Source organism: Leptosomus discolor, chromosome 5 (assembly GCF_034619465.1).
Source record: "Leptosomus discolor isolate bLepDis1 chromosome 5, bLepDis1.hap2, whole genome shotgun sequence".
NCBI classification, from domain to species: Eukaryota; Metazoa; Chordata; class Aves; order Leptosomiformes; family Leptosomidae; genus Leptosomus; species Leptosomus discolor.
In genome coordinates, this window is record NC_141395.1 from 24,249,291 (window position 1) to 24,276,836 (window position 27,546).

A 27,546-nucleotide genomic window follows, 5' to 3' on the forward strand; every position below is an offset into this window, starting at 1 on the left:
TGGACAACCTATCTCACACATTAGATGTCACTCACAACTCCAACACAGATTGACTTGAGCGTTGAAACATGCAGTGGAATAGCCCTTAAAATTCCTTATCACAACTTTTTCAGGGACTTGTAATCCCATGATCTCAGGAATCTTATGACGGAATAGGTATGTAAACAATTTCATTCCACCAGATATGGATTTCACACCTTTTAACTTCATTGTAATTTCAAATGTTCTGTATCAAGGAAAGAAGAATAGAAGTTCCTGATCAACACTGTCATTTGCCATTTATTATAGATGGGTTTGTAACTTTCCTTAATATTCCCCTTTGAAATCTAAGTAATTCCAGGCTCTCTGCCTCATGTGTGTCAAAGCAAGTTTTTCCAGGGCCTTGATCTCCATCATGGCCATTATCTTAAATCCCCTATAATTCTGCAAAATTGTTTGTTAGATAGGGTGACCAGTATTGCACCTACTATTTTAGTTCATGTTGCATCCCAGGTTCTAAAGAAACATTTTCAGCTTCTCATCCCATTCCTTATCCATCCAGATGTTACACTTGCTCTTCTGCTACCAGCTGCACATGGAGCAGGGACCCTACCAGCACTCCGTGCAGGCATACTCAAGCTGTCACCAACGAAAATAATCTGGCAAAAAGCAGTTTTGGCAGGAAGAATTTATTTCTTTCATACTGCTCTCCCCACCCCTTTTCTTTTAAGCTGAACCAATTACTTTCCCCTGTATCCTTACAACTGGTTGTGCTAATATAACTGAGGGGTGGCACAGGAACAGGTGGACTGTTAGGGACAGGAGTGCCTTAAGCTAGCCTATGACCCAAAAAAGAGCAGTGCCAAGAAGCCAAGATCAATCAGAATTTGGGTGTTTGTGGTCGGTTGGTGTCTGGTGGGGTTTTGGTAGCAGGGGAGGGGGCTACAGCAGTGGCTCCTGTAAGAGGCTTCCAGAAGCTCCCTCAGCCCAAATTTGGACCCATCTCTGGCCAAGGCCAGGCCAATCAGCAACTCTGAGACTAACCCTATTTAAGGGTGAAAAAATCTGTTGGGTAGGTTCTTTGTGAGTGGAGGAGAGGAGGGGGATGTGAGACACACAGCCATGTGGACACCCAGGTCAGTGAAGAAGGAGAGTGGGAGGGGTGCCGGAGCAGAGGTTCCCCTGCAGCCCATGGAGCTCAGCGGTGGCCCAGAGGTTGGCCTGCAGCCCATGGAGGACCCCAGGCCAGAGCAGGGACCGGGCCCACAGCAGACCGTGACTCCGACCACACTGGAGCCGCCCGTTGGTGGGAGAGCGGCAGCCCCGGGAGGTACCTGTGCTGGGGTGGTTCTGGGGAGCTGCGGTCCCGTGGGAAGGACTCACATTGGAGCAGTTGGTGGAGGGCTGTCTGCCGTGAGAGGGACCCCACGGTGGGGCAGGGGAGGGCTGCGAGGGTCTCTCAGAGAAGGAAGGAGCAGCAGAGACATCTTGTGCTGGATTGACTGTAACCCCCATTCCCTGCCCCCCTGCGCTGCTGGCGGGGAAGCGGTAGCAGAGCTGAGCCCAGAAAGACCGGAGGAGTTGGGGGAAGGTGTTCTTATGACCTGGCTGTATTTCTCATTATCCTTGGTGGTTGCGGTTGTTGATTAAACTGATGTTGTTTTCCTCAAGTTGAGTCTTGTCTTTTGTTCATGACCATAACTGGTGAGTGAGCCCTCCCTGTCCTTCATCTCAATCCTTGAGCTTTCTGGTTGTATTTTCTCCCCCCTGTCCTGCAGAGGATGGGGTAGGGGTGAGCAAGCAGCTGCGGGGTGCTTTGTTGCCAGCTGGGTGGGCTCAAACCGAGACATTATTACTGGAGAATGCTTGTATATGGCATGACTCCCGAGTAAAAATTATCCCATATGAGATCACTTAAAAATAATTCTTCAAGGCAGAAAACAATACTAGTTGACATGGGAAAAAAATCAAGGCAATATCCTAGAAATTCCTATCAAGGCACTTCGTGCCCTCAAGATACAAATTCTGTTAACAAATTGTCTAACATAATACGGTAGTAGTATACAGTTCTCAGTTTATCTGGCCTAGAAAGCTACCTGGAGATATTAGCTGTTTATATCCTTATGTTAAAAACACATAAGGATATAACACTTCACTTACAACTTTATACTTCCGACCACTTTTTGAACATATTTCATATAAAGATTTGTCTTAACTGTCATAAAACTTTTTTAGTTGTTTTGTATTTGCAAAATGTTGGAACTGTGAAAGAGCTAATACCAGAGAACATGACATTACCCGTAAGTTGAGGACAGACAGTAGTTAACGGACAAAACGCTTTTGCAACTAGGAGAAATGAAGCACGCATAATAGAAAAATCAAGTTGATGATCTACAACTGAGTTTGAACTAAAAAATATCAAGATGGTAGAAATACAGAAAGAAGTAAAATAATCCAGAATGACCTTTTCTGCTAATCTACATAAAGCTCCCAGCAAGAAAAGAGTTTTCAGTACCTTATACAACAAATTCCATCTAGCAAAAGGTCAGTCAAGGTAACCCTATTTTAAACATTTGTAAGAAGCATCATTCATGAAGAATAAAGAACTTTAAATCCATTTTTAAAACATTCATTTCTGATCTAATATTCAAGGAGTTCAGTAATATCTCTTTATCCAAATTATGGTCCCCATTAGAGTGATCAAAAGCAATTATGACTTAAACAATAATGAAAACGGTACGACAGTGCTGCCGTAGCACATGCTGGTATGTAAAGCCTTACAGTCTCCAGCTCTTGGTCTGCCAATTCTGAAAATTTATTCTGTCTTAACTTAAAAATAAAAAAATAAATAGTCATGGATGTTGCTGTCAGCAAAGATCAAACACAGTCAAGACTGAACTACTGGTGAAACTGCATAACAATGCAGACTGCAACAAATCATGCACATTATATTTCATAGATACAGGCAGAACAGGCTACACTTGCAGCACGTATACTCTGGACAGAAAAGATGCCTTTGGAAAGTCACATCTTGTCGTTCTTTCTGCTACCATTTATAAAATGCAGTTTTGAAAGGTTACCTTGAAAACCGTAACAGAGTAATTTAACAAATGCTCATTCATAAATTATAGCAGAAGGAGCAAATCTCAGTCACAAGACACGTGCAAAATTATGATGACTGAAATACTACTACAGATTAGTAGAAAGAATCCCTATTCCATAGTCAGGTTACATTATGGCATGATAATTTTAACTTTTGTCTCTTGACAGGGCTTCTTATGTCACAGGGAAAGCTATATTCTTAATGGTCCTGCCTGGTACAAAAATACAGGACAATCCATATCAACACTAATATATCGAAGTCTCAAACATGTAATCTCATAAAAATTATAAGCCATGCATAAATAGAATCCTTCTGTGAAACATGTGACTCCTTAACAAGAGAAACTTTACATGAAATACATGATGGACAACACCATTTTAAATTTATATTCTGTAATTCTTCTACATACTGTGTGCACACAAGCAAACACAAGCCCATATGCCCAAATAAAAAATATGATCTACATGAAAATCCTGTGTAATGAAATAAATACATACTAACAACACTTGCAATATGACACTATGAAGAGTAATTGGGAATATATCCCACTAGAGCTAATTAAAAATCCTGCAATGAGTAACAACAAACGCAGACTACAACATTAGTTTTGGGTTTTGCTAACGTCACACAACAATTTAATGACACCTAAACAAACTGGGTCAGAATATTCCCCCCCAGTCCTCTTACTGAAATATCCTCTCCTGCTTACTCATGATAGAGGGAGACTCCTTCCTCACTTCTCCAGAATTAGCCTGTGTGATCTTAATTGTGGAGCCTCTCCAGAGCACAGAATTCACATGAATGCTCTCTTCCTCCCTCCCCATCAGTTGTTAAAAACTACGTAAGCATTAAAATTGCAAGAGTCAAATATTAGCACAATAAGACCATTAGATCTAAAATAATAAACCCTACTTATTCCCCCTGCCTCCTTGGACCATTACCAAGTACTAACATTTTGTGATCACATGATACTACGAGAGATGTTTTAAGAAATTTTTAACAGGATTAGTAACAGGAATCATAGAAGTTGGCAATACTGGACTAAGTTGTGGATTTTTTTCAATGAAGACAAGGTCAAACTTGTTATTAGGCTGGAATATGCTACTCAATAAATCAGAAATTAACCAATATTTATCCAGGGAAAGAACATAATCTAACTCTCAGTATAACAATGAAAGCACTGTTTAGTTGAATAATATTCAAACTACAGCAACTCAAAGAATACAAGGCTTAATTTCAGACACCTGACTTAGATACCTAATCTCGCTCTGCTCCCTATATAGTTAATGAAGCAAGAGGGTCTTCTGAGGGCAATTCATAGTGCTTAAATTAGGGTCCCAGTTCTTTCTTCTTAAAGCATCTTCCCTCTCTCCTTTTCATAGGCTGCTTTAGAAACAAACCCTGACCTTAAGTGCCCAAGATGCTTACGTAAAACTATGCGGTGTGCCTCAGTCTTACCTCCTGCTGATACATTTTCCCAAAATACTGTCTAATAAATTCAACAGCATATACTGTACTGTCATATGAACATGCCCATGTCCAAGTAACACACTAAATGAGTTACAGACTTTCACAGTGTGCAGAGATGCCTTGTATGTAATGCACTTCACTAATTTGAAAAGCTGTCACGAAAGAATTAAATTCTACAGACACAGTCTGTTTACCCATCTAAACCATGGTGAAATGAAAAAAAATTAACAATATCTGAATCATCTACTAAAACATACGTGTCCTAGGGGAACACTAACTTTTTTTTTTTTCAGAAGCAGGAATAAGTACCTGGATCAGTGTCTCAAATTGCACTCCATTTATCTGACAGACTGTAAAGGATCTGTTAGACACAAAGATTTTTATGGCTGAAAATGGAATGACAAAGTGAATTTCTGTCAGAAATAAATACTCTTATTTTGTGGGTGAGTGTATACAAAACATTTTTATTTGCAATCACGAAACTAAATTTTTTTTTATTATAAAATTACTAGTTTGCCTATCTTCATTTTCTTATTGATTATGGAATCAGGATGCATTCAACACCCCCAGCAATTTTAACAACAAAAAATTATTTGACTGAAAAAGAGTTCCACCTTGAAGTCACAGTACTCTGTGGTATGGTTTACCCTTACAAACACTAGCACTAACAACGATAGGATCAAAAAGCCCAATCTAATGCAAGCTACTTTAATTTTTTTGACTTGGCCCAAAAACCATTTTCCAATAGAAAGTCAGAACATAAGCCCAAAAACATACTGATTCACGTTCAGTCTCTTCTGAGTAAAGAAAAAGCCCCATGTGTGGTGGCATACATGATAGTTGTCAACATAAATGAAAATGTTCATGAATAAAAAACAGGCTGTATAAAGAGCTAATTATAATATAACTATCAATTGCTAGCTTGCGCTTGCAAATCTTTCATATCATATAAATGCATTGTTTTTGACATTTCTCTGTAGCTAAACATCACATCATTTCACTTTTTCAAAGTAGTTCAAACATGCATGGGATATACTATAAGGAATGTGGTCTGATCTACAGTTACACTGAAAAAGAAAAAACCCTATGACATAAATGTGTATTCTCATTAAAATTAATTTAAAACATTAATCGGCTCCCAAGTTAATAAAAATAAAATCTAGACTTCTAACAGCCTCTGTAAGATAATTTCTACTTTCTGTATATTCATCCTTTCTATCCAAAACATCAGTTGAAAACACTTCACCCAATCATGCAACTGAAGACTAAAATAATACATATATCCAAAGCAATAGTGACATTCTGAATTATTCAACTTGTATCCAGATGTTTTCTTAACATTAGAAACACTATTTGTTGGCTTAAAGCAATCACTTACACCCTTTTAGCATGAGAGTTGTAAGAAAAATGGCCTCAAGTTGTGGCAGGGGCGGTTTAGATTGGGCATTAGGAAAAATTTCTTTACTGAAAGAGCGGTCAAACATTGGAACAGGCTGCCCAGGAAAGTGGTGGAGTCACCATCCCTGGAGGTGTTCAAAAAACGTGTAGATGTGGCACTTCAGGACATGGTTTAGTGGGCGTGGTGATGTTAGGTCAACGGTTGGACTTGATTATCTCAGAGGTCTATTCCAACCTAATCATTCTATGATTCTGTGAAAAGTTTCAGTAATCAATGAAAAGCACCATTTCTGTTTTAAAGCTCAGAATTTAAGTTTGGAAAAGCCTGCTCAGTAGGCAAGAGCCCTAGTAAGTACTACATGGTTAAAGGCAGTCCCAGCCAAAAGGAAAACACTAAAAAAATCATAGTGGGCAGTTATTCTGGGACAGTCTATCCATTTCTCCACTCCACCAAAGAGTCATTTAATCAACAGACACGATGCTATTTTAGACTTAAGTTTGGTTGAGCAATGACACCATCAAAGAAGAAATGATCACAGAAAATAACCTTGGTAAACACAAGTAATTTGGTTTAAAGGAAAAAACAAAGCATGCCCTGATAAATTTATTCTCTCATTGATATGACATATGATTTTCTGTGCAGGAGAAATACATCTATAAAGTATATTTGATAGTGCACTGTGTGTGAAACTACTCGTTCAGCTGGAGAAGAGGGGGAAGTGGATTTGTACAGTGTACTAAGTAATGAGCCAAATCCATTAACAGAAGAACAAATTGGTGTTTAAGGATATTGTTAATCACATTTCACAAGAATCAAACTTAGGACCAATCATGTTTAAATACATGAATGACCTTCACACAAACATTAGTTGTACGCAGAATTTATGTTCGATATAAGAGCACGAGACATTTTCCATCAAGGAAAGTCATCATTGTCATCATCAGGTGAAGTGACATAGAAGGGGGATCACGATGGGTTAGTCTTCTTCTGAGCACTTCTAAGCCACCAAGACAAGGCAACACGAAAAAAGCCATTTGTTTACGGATCCTACTGGAAATGCTTCCTTTCATTTAATGGGATGCATTATGTCTGCATATAAGGTATTCATGAAAGCATGTGGACTACTATGTGCAGCTGTGGTCAGCTAAATTCGGAACAGGTCTAAGATTATCAGAGGAATGGGAACCTCACATAAATGACAGAAAATTGATAATGCCTGCTTTAAATAAGTACTGGAGGTAAACACCAACTAGGTAAGATACTATTTAATGTACAGGACGAAGCTGCTAGAACCACCAACGAAACAAGCCAGCCATGGAAAAACATAGGCTGGAAATTAGCAGAACATTTTCAACCCAAGGCAGCAGTGAGGTTCTGTTAACAGCCTTCCAATTCTAAGTGCAAAACAATCAGCTACTGTTAAAAAAACCCCCTTAATTAATGTATGAAAGTCATTATACTGTGTAGCTACCAACAATAACTGGTTCTGTACTGAATGCAGAGGAGGGATTACAGTAATTTAGGGACTACCATATAGTTAGAAGGAAGCACCACACTTTGTGAATTCAGAAGTACATAAAGGCTATGCAGCAATGCAAAAGGATGACAAAAAGGTCTCAATCTCATACAAAACAGGTTCCTACACGTTTTGTGAAAACCATTGTCTCCACTGGGGGAAAAGGCATGAAGAACTTGATGACCACATATTCGACTTGTCTGGAGCTAAGCCACTTGACCAGCAGCGTAGGCTGGCAGACTGATCATCATGCAAAAAGTCCTGCTGAGCCACAGAATATGATGTTATTATACCTGCTGTTCAGTGCACCAAGTCAGTGCTTTTTAAAGAATAAATATAAATTAGGAATCACTGTTGTAAGGAAACAAGACTCAAACTCTTCGAAAACTAGAATCAGAACTCAGCCTCTTGGAAAACCCGACTTCATGAGTTCTGCTCTTCCAAACCAAAATGTAATAAAAACCCAAAGTAGCCCATAATATCATGTATAGTTACCAGTGCCACTCATGAAGAGAGCCTGGACAAGGCAGAAGAGGTGGCTGCAATACTTGTATCACAGCTTGGCAGTAACTAACTTCAACATTTGGGCAAGATACACACTCTTAAAATAGTACTAACAAGAACACTGGGCTTCATTATCCTAATTGCTCAAAAGAAGAAAATTAAGAACATAGTTATTTTAAAATGTGTTAAAATTTTAATAGAATTTTCTTACTTGGCATCACAAACAGAAACCTAAAAGAAACAGAAATAAAATCTAGTTCTCAATCACCAAATTTCCAGGCATGTAACATGCCTTTAACATAAAGCCATCCTGTGTCCTCCTCCAGTTCCATGTCAGTAGCAAGTTTGGCTCCAGGGAAAGGGGATCCCATCATCAGAAGTCTCCTATCCTACCCAACCCTACTTCATCCTCAAGAGCAAGCTTGTCCTTTGCTCGAAGCAGGACAAGGCTGGCTGTAAGGGAAAGTGAGCTGTTTGGTACACCCATGACCAGACAGCCCTTTAAGGCAGAACATGGACTCTGAAATGCATTGACAACCTTCATTCCAACATTTTCTGACTTCAAAGTGCCTCCTATTATATATATTTAATATAATTGTACATAATTTCCAATTTCTAAAAGAGCAACAAATAAACATGTTCAATTCTAAACTGAATGTACTCACTATATACACATTACACAAACCTGTCTTTGAGCTAATGGAGCTACAGTGAGTATTCACCTCTCAACAGATCAGAAGCTGAGAAGAGGTAAGGCGTTCCGCTGTAAGGTGTCACAGATACCTGCTAAGAGCAGAGTAACAAAAAGACAGAGTACCTCTGAATTTCACGTCATGCTTTGTAAGGAGAAAAATCTACTGAGTCCCCTCTCTTCTGATGCTTCTTTCTAAAATACGGCCATTTTCCCATCACATCCAACAGTTCTTTGCATTCTGTTGCTCACTCTCAATTCTCTTCCCAGTCTTCAAAGCCTTCTATCCTGGTCCAACACCTCTTTAGCAAGATGCTTCCAAATGCAACCCCCAAAACTTACACCTCTTCATTCAATTTGCACCTCCCTGCTACCATAGCTTTCGGTCACTCCCACACTCCCCTTTTATCTGATTTGTGGGGTTAACAGTTCTGGCTCTGGCCAGGGACCCACCTCCTACACAGTTGCTTTCATTCCTCAACATACAGAGGTACATTTGGACCAGAGGCGTTTCCCAATTCCTGTTAGGTCTGCTCGATTCTTAAGGTTAATAACAGATATTTCAAAGAAAAAATCCTTAGCTGCTGTGTGTCTCACAGTATTTAGCACTACATTTGATATTTATCACTGCACTTCCTCAGATTTTGTTTAAAAAATAAACCATACAAATACTGAAATTTTAAAATTTGTGTCCTGCAGAAATCCAATGATTTTAATGACTTTTTCAACTAGAAAGAGGACAATGTAATTATGTAATAGGCTGAAATGAACTAGGCTCAGGAACGAAATACCAACTTACAAAAAAAAAAAGCCACCAAAAAAGTCTCTAATCCACTCACCGTATAGTTACTTAAGAACCAGAGACACAAAAACCAATTCAATAAAGGTATTATATCTTACCAGATACATACAATAATATTAATTTTAAAGAAATATTCAACACAAGTCCTTCAGAAGAGTCTAGAAAAACACAGAACATACAGTTTTACTTATAGTGCTTCCCATTATCAGATGAAATCATCTCTTTACACAGGCAAAAGACAAAAAATGGGAACCTAAACAGAGCAGACTGAAACATGGTAAAGCTAACAAACATTGCATCTTTCCTAGAAAGAGACATTTTTCTCAGAAAAAGATGCAGTTAGTAGTATCTCTAGTGCATTCATGTAGTTATTGCATGCTGTACTTTTGTACAGCATGCAACAAGAGCATGTGGAGCATGCAACAAGAAATGCAAAGAGTGCAGGAGACTTGATACAACTTAATACTCTAATCATAGCTGCACATGTCCTCATTTTGCTAGTTACCACAAAGAAACCACAATTACATGTTAGGTATCAATCAGAAAGAGGATGCATTTTTTAACGTTTTAATGAAAATAACGCAAAGCATGGAACTTCACAGTGATCAGATGCTTAAATCAGAAGTATTTCCCCAGCTCTACAGCAGTTATAAAATACTACGTAATAATCCTTTACAGAGAAAGCACTCACTGAATTTGGGTAAAACTTACATGCTGCAATTTTCAGAAAAACACCACGCTACAAATGCACTCCATTCATTCAGAAGCAACCCAGATTCAGTACTATAGAAGCTGAAGGTACTGCTCAATGCAATGATTCATAGTTTCCCTAACAGAAAGATTCAGCAGTTTTCAGTCGAGACCTTTATTCCCTCTCTGAATAAATGATGCCTGAAATTTTTATTCTTGTTCTAATGGAATTTCAATGGCCTTCACTGCAAATCTACTGGAAATTTTCGCATATTAAGTGGAAAAAATTAAATGATGTTAACCACATTTTAATGTGATTAAGGCTGACAGGGTCATTATTTCTGCTAATCACTCAGTTTAAAAAGCTCAAACAAAACTTTGCCACAGCCAATATTTTTTCTGGTTTTCTGTATGTCTACTGTAGTTGAGAATTAAAGCCACTACAGAATATGAAACACAGTATATATCATAAAAAGGATATATCAAGTGCTTTCTGCAATTTGTACATGGATTTCATCATAATTAAACTCAAGATTAAAACAAGAAGAGGGGGGAAATCAATCTTACAATATGTATACCACTTTACTTCTTTTGTTTTCCTCAATCAAAAGACAAAGACTCTCTCTTCCTGTAGCTCCTATTTGCTAGTGAAAAAAGAAATATTTCCATGTGTCTATACCATGAATCAAAAGGTTTGTGTAATCACTGAAAATGATTTCTTAGAAACTGTCTGTTGGGCTCTGCAATACAGAGTTCTGCTTGTTACCATTTAGGTCCGCATAAGCTGGAAATGGGCATGAAAAAGCGGAACAGAGGCAAGTGGCAATGATGAAGAGCAAGCAGTACATAGTTTTCACAGTGTCTTGTAGCCTCTTCTCATGGAGGATCAACGATAGAACAGAAAATTAAGGAGACTGCTGCTGTGGCCACTGGCTCAGCTGGAAAGCAGCAGCCTTACAGCCAGCCCTGCCTGCTCTGGCTCAAAGGCCTGCCACCCAATGGAGCAGCTCCCCAAGATCAACAACAGAATGCAGAAGCCTTGAGGGTGATTGAAGAGGGTAGGAGGACTTAAATTAAAAAACAGATATAAGTTTGTCTCATTCGCACTACCAAAGGAGGGGGAATGTTGTTGTGGGATTTATTTTTTGTTTCTTTCTGGGTGCGAGGGGCTGTTCAGAGGTTTTGTTTGGCTTGGGTTTTAGGCTTTTTGCAGGATTAGCTTTTTCTGTAAAGACCACCACTGTAATGCTTATTGCCTGCTTAATTAATACCATCCTCTGTGGATCCTCATTTCTGGAGGACCCATACTTCTCATGCCATGTTACCTCTCTCCCCACAAACCCAAAACTTACAGATGACTAAAAAAAAAAAAAAAAAAAAAAAAAAAAAATCGGTGGATAAAAAAAGCATTTCAGCATCCAAATTCATTTTTCTACATAAGTAACTGTGTTTATACTTAAGTTACTTTAGAAGAAAATGAAAGTGCAGACTGATTCACATTGATCATTCCCATCTGGTTTAATAGATACAATTCAACCTTACCGAATCACTAAAAATAAAAACTGCATTATGGCAGCTTCTTGAATTACAGAAAACATTTTAAAAAATAGTAAACAAGATCATTACCTTCTTAAGGTACTTGAATTTTATCTGAAAAAAAATCCTTCTTAACTTTAAGGTATGTGAATTTTATCTGAAAAATATTTTATTTCCTTCCCATTCCTTGGCAAAGTTTCCAATCACATACACAGATATTTTTTAGATCTATTTCATGATTACAACAAAAAATGGTGAGGAAAAAAAAAGACTGTAATTAATCATACGCAAGGCTTTTCATCTAAGACTTTACTTCTACCTTCACATCTAGCATGTACTACAAACTCTGTATTTCAAAAGCCAGCAGCTTTTTTTCCTAAAGAACACTTGCTTCCCGCCTGAATACTTTCCATACCAAGAAAAAAAAATGGTCAGTGACATTAAATCATTTACTATCAAGGAACAAGGTAGGTTAACATCAATATCGTATTACAGCTGTAGTTTGTGATATTCTCAAAAAGAAACATTATAGATATTGTTGGACTTTCTAGTTTTAGTGTGAAGCCATGCACTAGTGCATCAACTAACAACCTCACTGAATTCTTGTGCTCATCTGAGAAGGGACCCTGCTGAATGTCCTAATGCATCTTATTGTGAATCTTCAGCAAATAAAACTTCATGTATGAGCTCATGATGTGCTTTGCTGCTGGAAAGTCACAGGCTCTGTGGGAAGCTTTTTATCTTCCCAGCAGTCAGTTCTCTGAGAACATCAGTGCAGCTACTGTAGTTACCTGTAGATTACTTGTATTTTCTCACATCTGTGTCCAGCAATCTAAACCATGATGATAAAGGGTCATTAGGTTTTGAGTGAGGAAGGGGATGGACTAGACAATTTGCTCTGATAAGCTCCTTGTTGTGAGCGCCGGTTTAGAATGTGAAATGCAGGGTTATGCACATTCTCAACTCAAAAAACAGTGCTTTCAGAGCACCAATTAAAAATCATACTCAGCCCATATTAAACTACATGAACACATCTTACCTGGAATTTTTAACATTAATAATATTGCGATAAAATAATTCTGTCATGGTAAGAAGGACATCAACTGTCTATTAGCCACAAAAGAATTCAGGTACAATTACTAAGATAACTGCTGTTTGGAGCACAGCAAAGCAATTTCCCACAGTGGGACTTACAGTTCAATTTACCAGTTGGGCAAATATTTTGTGCTCTGTAGTGGTCTACAGAGTTAACAGTTACCTGTAACATTTGAGCAGTGTTATACTTGGAGAAAACTTTCTTCAGCCTAAACAGGTGTTTCAGCTTTATCTGTTCCCACGAAAACACATTTTTTTCCAACTGTCTTCTAAGAACTATTTTAAGGCTTTTCAATTAACACTAAATGCAAGTTTATGAAAGAGCCAATGGCTCTATTTTCCCATTCCAAGCTACTCACAATGAGGTCTTCTAAGTTACAGGCTACTTGGAAGAGGGATGAGAATAAGCACAATGTCACCTATAAAATTAGGTTAGTCCTCAAGTAACTTGAGGATGCGGTAACAGCTGTTTTTCCTTACGGGGTATGCTTAATTCAGTAAAATAACTTAAAAAAATGATCACGAGTTAGATAATACTGTCACAGATGGAGAGAGAGGTACCCACAAATGGAAGAACGCTGTTTTTTCATATGCAGCAAAACCAGGTTATACCATCAATACAGTATAGAGTGAGAATGTTCCACTGACATGGTCAGTAATAAAGCTGTAAGAATCCTTTAAAATATTTATAGTGAAATTTTGTGTCAGACTCCAGAGAATATAATGGTATTATGTTAGGCAATAGACAAATACACGGAAAGTCAAAGGAGCCATTGAGTATTTCTTGGTCAAGATGCAAGTCATCACAAGAAATATAGAGACTTAAAAGAGTATGAAGAATGTAACTACTACACTTCCCTCTTCTCAAAATTAAAGATTAAAATAATTACCATTCAAACGCTAACTCATCAGCTTAGATAGTTCAAAAGGGTTTTTCTCCATTGCTCTTGCAGAGATGATGATATCCTGCTATGTTGCTTTTGAGTCTTAATTTCAAGTCAGTGAATAAAAACAGAAGACTGATATTTTACACACACAAAAAAATTAGGTCTATTTCTAAAGTAGAATAATAGTAACAATACATACTCATAATGGATTTTCCACCAAGATTCAAAGACAGCATTTGAAAAAGAGATTTTTAATTTTATCAGTTACTTTTATTTTATATGTATACATCTCCTGGCTCTGACTACTGCAAGAATACCTACATACTCCATACTTTTTTTTTTTATTAGAACATGGCCTTTAATGAAAATGCCACATTTTGAGAACTAACATTAACAGTCTGAATCATCAGAGAAAACGAATCCTTAATAATTATTCATACACCAAGTAACTGTAAACCCAAATCATTTCAGAAGACCTGAATGTGTCAAGAACTTTGACAATTATGACTGGAGCCAGGAAACTGTAGCACTGCAGAATTTCTTATGAATTTTTCTAGCTACTTTTTATAAATGCTGTCCTAGATGACAGCTTAATGTGTACCACATGCAATATTTATTCTTCTTCAGTGTCAGACTGTCTAGCCATCCAAGGGAATACAAAGAATGTCACTTATTAGGATAAAAGCACAAGGAAGGTAATCAAGGACATATGTAACATCAGCCAATCATGCCCTATTTCAACATCCTATTCCATTCATAACAGTTCAACAATTATTTGCTTACTGATAACTTGCTTTCAGGCTGTTTGTGTTCCCCATAATGGTGGTTTGCATTTATTTTGCTCTTTAGAATTGGACACTTGCTGTGCTGTGCATGTTTGTCAAAACTTTGTATCTTCTGTCAGAAATAGCTTTAGCATATCAAATAATTTCTGTTTGTCAGAAATCACTAACAGAACAATCTAGTTACCTTCTATGTCAATAGGGTACTAACATAACTAGAAATCAGAAACAAAAGGCTATCGCACCACCACATGCTACTACAAGACAGGCAGCTAAAACCATATCTAATATACTTCGCACATATAGCTGTATCTTTATGAAAAACCTAATACAGAAATTAGACTTTGACCAGAATGGAAAAGTATTTCAGAAATATACTGTCTAAGCACAAAGACATTAACCTTGTTTTTTAAGCTTGAATAACTGAATTCCTTACTAGTCCTCCATGTCTCTCTACCATATTTTTATTTATTTATTTATTTTACCAAGACCTATATGGAATACTTGGAGACAATCTATCTGATGGATTGAGATATGAAATTCACAAAGACAAGTAGAGACAGGTAGACAGAGGGAGCCAAAGACAAACATTTACTATCCATAAAATTACTTTAAAATTATAATAATAATAATTTTTAAAATCCTATGGGAAACTGAACATGCATGCACACTTCATTAATATAAGTAACCTGGGACATAAAGACTTTATTAAATAAAAACAGGTATGGATTTAATGAGCCTCTGAAATAATACATAAACTGGAAGAACCATCACATGTTTTAGATTGACAAAACTGTGCAAGTTTTCAACGTATTAGGTGTAAGATTATTTCTTTTTAATAAGAGCCATTTGTTTGGATTTAAATACATTTTCACTTCAGAAGTGTAACACTGTGCCAGTGCATGAGAACAAGAGTGAGACTTGATATACAGTGAATGTGATTAATGCATTTTCATTGTTCAACTCAGTAAAGTACAAAACCAGCACATGCACTTACTCTTTTTCAAATATTTATCTTCTCAACATCTCTTTAGGCTTTAGAAACTGTTGCCAGATCATAGTAAACCCCAAACATTAACTTCTCTCTAAATTAACAATAATTAAGGTCAAGCATTGGCAATAAAGGATAAGAAGAAACCCATACCAAACGTCTCATTTGACAGTTCTGCCATTAAACATATATAACCTGTGAACTTTCCTCTCCAATTTAAACATGAAAAAGCATCTATTCCTGGTTTCAAAACAAGGATACATTGTTCTATTAATTGCAAAACTAGCAACTACCAACATTTGAACACTAGTCATTAGTATTAGTCATTAGAAGAAACCCAAATTGTGAAAATAAAATACTCTGCCAAAACTTTAGAAGGTAAGTAATCTTTCATGGGAAAAACAAGCAGTTAAATGAAAACATATTTCCATATACATAATACATAACATTGAGCTGTAAACAACCACAAAATTAAAACGAAAACTATTTTAAAAGCCCCAAATAAAATGTAACAGATTTTCAAAATAATCAAAAATGTACCTGTCAATTGTGAAACAAAGAATTTACCTCAGAGCAAAAGTAAACTTGAAAAATAGGTGCCAAAGCCAGAGCAGCCTGTATTTCCAATTGTATAAAAGAATCTCCCATCTTAAACATTATTTTTCTATTTATAATAAATGATTTTTGATTGGCTGAGGTTCCCATTTAGCCCCTATTTGTAGAAAACAGAACAATAATCCATAAAATATTCCCCCAGAGAATGGAGATGCTGCAGACCATTCATGAAGAACAACTTCAAGATGAAATTCCCAGACCCCATAAATATCTCAAATATCAACTGCAGTGAGATAAAGAATAGTAGGTGAAATAAAATTAACTTCAACTATGAGAACTTAAAGAGATTAACAGAACTCTGCAACATGTGATGGCAAGAAATGTTTCAAAACATGATCCAGACAGATAAATTCAATAAGCAGAATTTTAAAGGTACATACATGTCTTGTTTGCAAATCAGATAAATCAGTACTGAGTAACAGGTTATGAAAGGAAAGTTACTTACTAACTTGGATGTTGTTTAAGAGATACTATTATAGATACCGATCACAATGCACAATCCAAATTTTCCCATACAGATGTTTTTGTAAAAGCAATACAAGTAATTCTCTTGTTATTTCAGAATAGAAGACAATATTATCAGAAGTTTTTTTGCTTAAAAAAAATTCAAAAATGAAAGCTCATCTACCAGTTACTACAACTGTTGATGTGTCTACCATGACAGAAGACAACTGTCTTTCCTCTCAAAAACCACCAGTTATAAGCAGAAAGGAGCTATCAGATCCTAACACAGTGGAGAAGCTACCTGCATTGTTCCCATCGCACCAAGTAAGGCCACAGCCACTCACTTCATTCAACAGCCTTCCTCTCCATCTTCCAAATTCTCAATAGGACCCCCACAAAAATAACTGGTGGTTTTTAAATGCCGTGTCAGATATAATAATAGTGACCCAACATAAGTTAAAAGCTGGGAACACATACCCATAGCATCTACTTTCCCCTTAATTTGAAAGAATAATTTGTTTGTTTTACGGACTCTGCACAACTTCTGTTTCTATGTTGTCTAGTTGACAAAAGACAGGCTAACAATGCTTATTCATTCTGAAAGGCAAGAGCTCAATAAATTAAGTAATAATAAATAACTTAATATACAATAACTTAAGAATAAACAACGATTATCAAGAATAATAATATCTTGCAAAAGTCTCTATTAGCTGATTTGTAAAGCAAAAACGGGCAAAAAAAAACCTTTTATTTAAAAAAAAAAATCAAAATCATACTTTCTAGGCTAAAACTTGCTCATCAGTGGGACAAATTCAAGTTATTCTTTGAGCTCATAAACCAAACCATGGTATATGTAGATCAGTCTCTACCCCTCTTTCCCTGTCAAAATTATCCTGAAGTTCAAATGTGCAGAAAAATGTAACTTGATTCGGCTATAGCATATTGGCAGATAGCATTTAAACTGCAATGACCAGAAGTGTAACTGGACCTCTGTACTTGCATCATAAAGGAGATACCAAATATTTTTGTAAGTCAACAATAAACAGAAAAATGCAGCAGAACAGAGCTCATCTTCTCCAAGCAGATTTAAACACTCATTTTCAACCAAAGAATAATCTTCATCCCTGGGAAATTTGAGTAGACTACGTTGCCTTACTTCATTCTCTTTCTCTCATCAATATTATTACATCCAAAAATCACTGCAGTGAAGGTGGCTGTGCTTGTAATACGCACAACACGAAAGAGTAAGGAAACGAAGAGTGTTCTACTTCTTCATTAGTAACGATGTTTCTCATCAGGAACTTGAAATGTAAAAGGGATTTTGACACAAACATCTCCAGGCTTATGTGCACAGTGAAACTGCTTTACTCTATAACAACTAAGAGTGAAATCACTACCGAGCTATTTACCACTGGAAGTAGGATTTGAAATCTGCATCTGAGGTAATGATACTGTAGAGAGATGACAGCACTGATACGGCAGTTAGTACCCTAGTCTCCTTCAAAATCCCTGAGGACCTGTTGATGGGGTTGCATAGATGATGCTCTCAGGACTAACAACCCCGGACTAGAACACATTGTAAATTACAGAATCTGGTCCTCAATATAAAAGCCATGTTCTTAAGTTGCTCACCCTTCCCCTTTCTTCCATTCTGTAACACAGACAAGTGAGAAAAACATTGCTTATTCTTCACTTTTTCCATTTCAGTGTTTAACACTTCACTGGCTCAGAGTACTATGAGAGATGCCTATTGTCCTAAATAGAAGCTAGTCTGAATCTAAAAGCATAAGCCATAAAAAGCAAGATGAGACACTCTGAAGGTAAAAAAAAAAAAATCTCACTTCAGAGTATCAAAGAAGATGTCAAGCTACTGAAAATTCCCAAACTCATTTAGTTGCCAGTAAAATTAATATAGTAAAACTATACAAAACGATACATTGTCAAAAGCTACACTCCAACCTACAGTAAGTAGGAGGGAAACATGCTACAGAAGAATTGATTCAAAGAACTAGAAATCTGCATTCAGGCAAGCAAGCAGCACGTTGCTTAGCCAGCTGCCCGTGACCGCAGTGTTCCGTGAAGGACCACAACTACATACAGCATACACTTAAATCACTCCAAGCACATTTGGAAAGCTTTGAAAAAGAGGCCTGATAGAACACACAGTTTCTTTGCAGACATTGTTCAGGAGATAAATCACTGATACAATTCCAGAAAAAAAAAAAAAAAAACAAAAAAACCTAAAAACAATTACTAGACAATATAAATATTTTTATTGGGTAACTTGATTTTAAAGTAGAGAACATTTCCCAAAAATACTTTGTCTATGTCACCAGCACCAACACTTTTATGGAAACAGTAAGTAAAGCTGAGGCATAAAGCACAAGCTTCCCAAACAGTGGAACATAAGTAGCAGAAAATTGAAGCAAGCCCTTTACACACCATACTAGGAAAAAAGAAGAGAAGTTATTAGTCTCTGCTTTCTCCATATCCACTACACAGTAACAAAAATCTACACTCAGACATATCTCTGCATCTCAGGTTTGCTTCTAAGCTCTTTAAGCATTCTTCAGTTTTCAACAGACTGAACCTTGAAAAGGATATTGTACCTCATGATGCATCCAGAGTCAAGAACATGTCACATTGCAGTGATTTTTGTAATGAAGTTTACATCATTGTCTTTGACAATGTCACTCCACACTATTTTTCTGTGCAAGTCCCTCTCTTCACTGCTCATGTTACCTATACACTGAATGAAGCAGTTGTGTAATTGATTTGAAATCTAGTGCCACATTATTCTCTCCTTTAGTACTATATCTCTTAAGTAGCCTGTGTTTATAAAGGTGACAAAAATATTTATTGAAAAGTCCCAATTCCAACAAAGATCAAGTAGTTTCTAAAGTGCTCAGACAGTATATACAAATAAAGATGCCCCTTCTTACCCTGCAAAAGTTTGCATAACTTTGTAAGTATTTAAACTTTTGCTTGCTGAAAGCTAGCATTTATTGCTTTAGATTTTGCCTATGAGAATCCAAGTGTTTAAACAAAATATCACAAATTACTTGTTTCTCCAAACTGTCATGGCAGATTAAAAAAAGTTTCATTAGCAGGTAGCAATTCGTAAGACCACACAAGCCGACTACAAAACTGGTGAAGCATCCCAACTCGAAGCTGCCGTTGTTCAATGTTACAGCTGCACCCACCGAATTGTGTATAAACAGCTCAGAAATTATGGTGATGACAGCCAAAAAAATAATAAAAACACCAAGAAGAGCATCTGAAGAGAGAAGAAGAAAAGGAAGTCAAGATGGGAAGCAAAGCTGAGTTGTTCAAAAGGAGGTTTGGTTTAGTACAACACGCAGCTGGTAAGACAGGGATCGTACACACAGCAATGAAGTTGAGAAGTTACTTATAGCTGCTTTCACTCAGCACAGCCTTACTGATATGAAGTGTTAACACATAGTTCTTTTGCATTACTCTGATAGTATAATCAGCCTGATGCACATGGATGCTCTCAGAGAATACGAGGCTTGCTGGGGTATGTCTGTGCTGGGCTGATGTTTGGTGTTGTGGTATGCTGGACTGTCATGTATCACTCACAACATTGCAGCAATTGTTCTTCATTACTTTGGTCATCCTGCTTTCTACAGTCTGCAGCCTTTGATGAGTTGTAAGAATAGCTTGAAGCTACCTTTATCTGCCCAGGACAGGCCTCCCTGAAAACCCAAAGGTTCCCCTCCACCACCACCCCGCTTTTTACCAGTTTCAAGACTCAATATATCCTAAGTAAATTACTGAGGTTTTATTTCCTGACGTTGCAACCTACACTGCAGCTATTTATAAGTGCCATGTTGTAACCAGGTGGACAGAAATTTTTGAAAACAGCTTTACCATACAGCACTGCCCATTTTTAAAACACCCCAGAAACATTTTATTTGAAAAATTTTACCCTCCTAATGCTTAGAAGCCAAGACTTTATGTTTGGCACAGAGCAAACTCGGTATCAGAGAGAAACCATCATACTTGTGCAAAAGTCCATCCAAATCTGAAATTCATGTCCTCAGCAGCAAAACTGCTCGAATTTAACACTGAAGAGTCTCAGTGATTTAATCTCTTTCTATAATATACAGCACCTGCATGCAAGCGGAGCACTGGAGTGAAGCTAGACTTTTCCTGGAAGGTGTTTTTGTGTCTGAGGAGGTTACACACCAGAGCTGAGAGCAAGGACCCATCTTCCCCATGCTTAGAGACATGTCCCCGACACCTGCTGTTACCCAAACAATATGCATTCACATTCAAACGATGGGGGGGGACTCCAGAGGGGGAAGCAAAGTAAAGCAAAGCAAAGCAGGAAGTCTGGTGAAAGAAATCATCCAGACCAAAGGACTGGACTGGAACTAAGCCAGCAAGAATGGGATGAAATCAGAGAAGAGGGAGAGACAATGTGGCAATGACCCACAGAGAACATGTCAGCTAGGAAAAGGGTGGGGAAAAAAGTTTGGGATAGACAGAACAACTGAGTGGAAAGTCACTGGAATTGGTAAGACAGAAGATTACAAGAAGTCAACTGGCAATGTCAGGCAAAGATGCCGCAAAGAAAAGAGACTGCCATTACGTTGATGGATGATAAATCAATTTATTTGTATAAGACATACTAAAGAACAACTATTTATTAAGCAAATAGCATGCACTATCCCCTACTACAGTGCCATTCTCTAGTTAAAACAACCTGAGCTGTAAGGTACTGTCTCTCAATCAGGCAATAAAGGTGCAACAGGAAGCCTAAATTCTGTATCTTGTTAACTTTGAGTATCTGACTTCACAACTTGCGTGTGCAAAATTCCATTTATACACAGATAATAAAATAATCTTTCAGTATTTTTAAAAAACACTTCAGTTGTAAGGCAGGGACAAGAAGTGCAACATATTAAAAAAAATCATAATTTTCCAAACCCTAATATTCTGTGAAAGCTGTCAGCACAGAAGACAGCCTTAAAATCATTAAGCAGCTATGTCAAGAAAACATCTCAATACCACGATGGTATTACAACTTAGAATTACAAGTTAAAGAATTCTACATCAAACAACATTCTCAAAAATATAAGAATAAAAGTTATCTGCCTAAATATCCATGATTGTATGACCTGTAGTATATTTAAATACACACTTAATGTAATTCAGAAAACAACATAATTCAGAAGCTGAAGGTAGTGAAAACTGCATTCTGCCCTCGCTCAGGTATCTTGTTACATCACTGGTATTTGCAAATAACTGTTTGCTCTAAATGATGTAATTCTGTTCGTCTCTGCACTGCAGAGGTTCATTAACAGCAGCACCCCACATTTTAGAAGAGGAACGACTCTCAGGTATTTGGTCCAAATGGGAATTATTTTGGTTTTAGCAAAATTTATGAGGTTCATCTATTTCAAACAGCATTTGAAAAGGGCTGAAACTTGAACAGTGAAAGGAGATTTGCTTCTGTGGGACTAAGATGGAGATGCTTCACACTTTTATTGAGTCACCATATTTCTAGTTGTAAAAGAGATGGAGCTGGCCTGCTGCTGTTCTTTGCCTTAACTTTATTCCCTGTTAATTTATTTACTAAGATTCTTAAATATACATATCCTTATACCGCTTGTTAAATCATGTTCTGCTTCAAGGTATGTCACATTGATATTACTATTTCCATTACTCTCTGTTTCTTTTAGTTTTTAAAATGCCTTTTGAAAGGTCTCAAACCAAAATGCAGGTAAAAAGCTAAGGAAGAACTTTCACTCTATTTTTTTTTTTTTTTTTTTTTTACATAGAGATCAAATATTTATTGCTAACCAGTTTAAGAAGAGTCTGTACAAAAATGGTATCTCCAGGACTTCTCTAAAATCAGACATTGTTTAAGGGTGAAAGGGGATGTTTGGGAGCATTGGGGTTTTTTTGTTGTCAAGTTTCTTTTAAAGTTTTCTTTTCTTGTTTTTAACAGGCGTACTGAAGCCATGAAAACCTTCTAGACAGCATTTCTTCTCCTATCACCACCCTCTTGCTCTACCAGCATACAATGTTGCCTTGCTCTTTTGCTAAGATGGTGAACACACAATTAGACCTACTCTACCGCTGGGCACATACACATAGAAATACAACACGAATACCAAGTCTCCATTTACCACCAGATAATAACTTTCTTCCGTAACTAGTTTAAAAGAGAAAGACTGAGTGAAGCAAATTAGTTCATACTCAAGTCTATTGAGTCTTCCTTGTACTTCACCCTTGATACATCTTTCTTCCTATCAGATTCACCGCCCTTTTTTTTTTTTATTTGTAACATCTGAAGCAATATGGAAAAGATGAATAGAAAAGGATTATTGACTCTCATACTACAAGATCTAAGGAGCATCAAATGAAATTATGATGTGTCAGACCCAAAACAAGCATAAGGAAGTACTTCTCCATATAGCACATACTTAAACTGTGGAAGTCCCTGCTCCAGGATATTGGGATGCCAAAAGTATACTTGGGTTCAAAAGGTCAATGGCTAAATTCATAGAACAAAAATCAGTCAAAAATTATTAACCACAAGTATATCATATCTGGCTTTAGCCGGTTCCACAATAACAGATTGCAAGAAGCTGGATGCATACACTCTGTTTGCTTAATCTGTTCCTATAATCTTCCCTGGACATCTGTTAGTTGCCTGTCAGAAACATGATACCAGAAGACAGACCTTTCATCTGACCTAATTATGGCTCTTCTAGCTTAAGAACATTGAAAATGCTATAAAAAGTAATGGGGAAAAGGTTATTTATTACGACATATATGCCACCTTTCTAAATAAACCGGAATAAGATACTTCAAGAAAGGCAGCCTATCCCATCAACACCCAACTTCTTTTTGTTAACAGAATGTCTACCATAACATTTTGAGAAGCGACCCCTTGCACACAGTATTAACACACATTTGGATACTCAACCAGCCTGAACTATATTAGAGAAAACAATGTTCAAAAATCCATGTCAAGTCACAGATGACTTAGTTATGATGCTACAGAAATTTAAAAAATCTTTAGCAGCATAATCAGCTCTTTAAACTACAGTCTATGCATAGGATGAAAAAATTCACTTGTTTAGCACCCGGGAAGTTGAGTCACAAGATCAGTCTATGCAGCTTTGACACATACAGTATTCCTGGTGCTCACTGCGAAGAGGAAGTCCAAAATACTGAACCAAACAGTATACTAAGCATGGTCCGCTACATCCACTCATTAATTAGCTCAATATATTTCATAATTGGAATCCTTATTATGACCCGGTAAAAGCACCCTCTTCAGCAAGACTAAAATGTAAACCTTTAATTAGATGAAGGGATGATAAATCTCATGTCCTGCATTTGTATGACATCCTGCAACTCAGAAAGCAGTTTTAACTGAAAATTAATAGGCTTATTTAGAATACCTTCATGGTAAAATTCTAATACATGTATACCATGTTAAGGTACTAGATCCACATAAAAACCATTAGGAATTATCAAAAGAAGGGCTTAAGTATTCATTTAGAGCACAGCAATGTGTAGTAAGAATGGTTTCAGTGGATTCCCCCATACAACATCATGATTACTGTCATCTGATCATAACATAAGTGCGACTAACACAGCTGCCATGTCAGCTTCTCTTCAGGGGCTAGGTCTTAATCATAAATCAACTGAATGACTAATTCAACATTGTTAAAACCAGCAAGTAACTGCTTGGAGCCATTCCAGTTTTCACATCTTTCAAAAGGTCAATACACCTACTCAAACACACAATAGTCCTATCTTTCACAGTGTTTTCTTCTTTTCCTGGATTGAAAAATAACATGTTAGCACTTAAATGTAAGTGTGTTTTAACTAACAATTAAAATTCTCATTAATTCTGAAAGAGTTACCCAGTAAAAGACAATTTTAGTTTTCCCCTCTACCCACAATCAAAAAAGCCTCTCTCCTCTCCTTTGCTGTTTTAATGACTTTCATAGTTGTAAAAGTCTTACGAAAATATTTTACTGCTGAGCGTTTCCTGCATTAACCTCACTTTTGTTATAGTAATATTATGAATTAAGCTCAGAAATAAACTTTTTCAAGTTGAACGACTAGTTTAAATGTGGCTTGCATTTCAAATATGAACCTCTAACCCTCAAAATAACAACAAAAATAACAAACTAAGTGGCATCTAACAGTAAAATATATTCTAATCATTTACATCTGCTTGCACCACACAAATGACAAAAGCCTACCGTTAGCATCCTTCATAGAAAACATTTATTCTGCTCTTAAATATAAAAGCTATGTTGCATAAACAGAGGATTTAAAGCTGTGGCAGAGTAGCTGAATGAAAGAAAATGGCAATCTTTCTGGTTCTAGTAGATGCCTTTCCCTATCACACAATGTTTCCCACTCATAAATACATGACAAATACTTCCTCAATCATTTTTTACGAGCAGGGATGCACAGGGGGTAGTCAATGGCTAGCTTGAGGGAAAATAGGAACAGCAGGAGGCAGAAACTGTACTGAAAATGGCTATGTGGTAAATTCTCTTCTGGAACATCACTCAGCTACCCAGGCTTTGATCTTTCAGCTACAATTACACTCACATCCATGAGATCTGGGTATACTTTTTAAAAACTAAATCATTAATTGTAATAGAAACAGTTAAACCATTTCATTATATGACTCCTCAAACATCTGATTTTTTACAAATTAAAAATTGCATTTTATACAAAGATTTGCTTTCAATTGGCTTTAACTATGTCATCATCACAACTAGTCTCACAAAAAACATGGGGTGACTGGCGACAGCTAAATCACAGACTGGCGTCTCCTAAGCAGCCTGTCTACCATTTGGGACTGGGAAATGGTATTTACTATACAATTAGAGCCAGTGAGCTCTACCTGTAATCATCCAAGTACAGGTGCAAGGATCCTTTTTTGGACAGGGAAACCGCCTCATCCATTTTCACATAAACTTCCATGTCTGTACTGTTATAGCAAATGTTAGGAAATCTCAACATTCATACTTTGAAAAAAATATCAGCTGACAGTAACAGAGCAAGTAGCATTTGCAGTACAGTACAGATTTTTAAGACTTCAATGGGTAGAACCACTTTTAATGTTTAAATTGACATACCCAAAAAACATTCAAAGAAAGAACAAATTGATTTAAAATTATAAAATTTGGCCAAATATGAAAAGCCTACATTATTACATTGGTTGTCAAGTTTATTCCAAAGTCTGTGTTTTGGCCTGAGAGGGTTTGCTATTAAAGAGGTTAAATTTTGTTCTTTAATACTAACACAAAATGTCTTCGAGTATCAAAAGGACAGTTTTAGTTGCAGTAATTTCACAGAATTTATTCTAATGATTTATTGGAGTTAACCATCTGACATTAATTATTGTTTTGGCTTCCAGTCTATGAATGTTTATTTTTCAGTTTAAAGCCTTCTCACTCTTTGATATCATATGGAAATGAGAATTTTTAATGGAAAATTGAAACCATGTGCATCTAAGTACTTAATGAAGTACAGGGAGAAACAGAGGGTGTACTTTAGGAGAATTCAGATATTCCGCTTTAGATACTTTTGATTTGTTTGGATGAGTTACACGCATATATCTGTTCACAAACATACGTTTGTATCATCTTCAAAGTATCTCACAAGTACAGTGTTTAAAGATCTGAATACTAAGAAAAGGTTTGTTATTTGGTTGAGTTTTTTAAACTAAATATACTGCTATAGAGTTTTCTTCATTGTATACTACTAAATCTGTTCCCTCCTCCACAAACCAAGTATTTATCCCATCTAGAGCTTGCAATGACACGCTAAATGCTGTACTTCTGAACAGCGCATTCCCACTATATGTCTACCATGTTAGGACTGGATAGCCATCCAGTTCACTGAATGTCTGATAGATTGATTTCATAGCCATCATGTACTTAAGTCATAATATTGATGTCAGGAATACTTGACTAAAACCTGCGCTGTTCATGGCATTAAAGCCCATCAAAACAGGCCTGTAAACCATAAGCAAAGTGCAAGCAGTGGCAAGGAAACCAGGCACCCAACTGCAAACAGAAGAGTACTGTTAAAAGGTGCAATTTTGGCACAGTTTGAAAGATTTCTGTGCAACTCACATAGTTTTAGTGCTCTGGCATTCAATTCATTCCTTTAGAGAGAAAAAGATGTTTTTCAGACAATCAGCACTGTATAACATGATAAAACCGTATGTTTATTTAAATCAGTACTTCTAAATCAAATCTATTTTCTTTGCAGTTAATGGATTCATGTAAAAACGTAAGGAAGGAATGTATATTCTTTTCTATTCTGCACTTTCATTCAGGGTTTCGCCATACGCATTGTACTCAAGCAGCATGTCAATGGGAGCATAACAAGTAACAAAAGTGCAACATGAGTTTTTATTCCTGTTTTACTTAATATCCTTGGTGATCTTAACGCGCAAAGAATTATTTACCATTGAAAAATGTTAAACAAATATAAATTTAGATATTTAACCTGAACACACTTACCACTTGTTTTTCTTTCTAATGTAGTCTTTTTCAGAGAGGTTAACCAAGTAGATCATCGGTTTTGAAGTAAAAAACAAATGTTTGTTCAAAACATCAATCTAGAAGAGAAAATATAGGAGAATTTTTAAAATAAGCTACACTAACTTGAGGCAATTTTATGACCATTTTCCTCATGGTATGTCTGAGAACGCAACAGAATTAAAGTGTAATATACAGATCACTGATAAACACAGAATTGGCTGATAAATTTAGCATTCAGTACATTATAAATATGAAATCTTAATAAAAATACTTTAAAAAAACAGTAACAGGTAGCAAAATTAGAAGTTAATTCATAGGATAATATTTATAGCCTACCTCTTTGTCATTCCAATCATGATAGAAGCGGACAGCTTTCTTTTCATCTATTACCCATGTCTTGATTTTGCACATTACGTCCTATGCAAGATCAAGAAAAAACAAAGTCAAAAACTCAGCTGGATATCAGACCATTCTCTCCCA

General features: G+C 36.6%; 1 protein-coding gene across 1 annotated transcript in view; it reads right to left on the bottom strand.

The window, feature by feature from the left end:
• OLA1 (Obg like ATPase 1) overlaps positions 1-27,546 on the bottom strand; it is a 105,570-nt gene that overhangs the window by 14,289 nt on the left and 63,735 nt on the right. Inside the window, exons 6-7 of the mRNA XM_086465429.1 lie at positions 27,403-27,483; positions 27,046-27,143 (exon numbers count right to left, since the gene is read on the bottom strand). Of these exons, the coding sequence (XP_086321555.1) occupies positions 27,046-27,143; positions 27,403-27,483 (179 nt within the window). The remainder of the gene's footprint in view (positions 1-27,045; positions 27,144-27,402; positions 27,484-27,546) is intronic.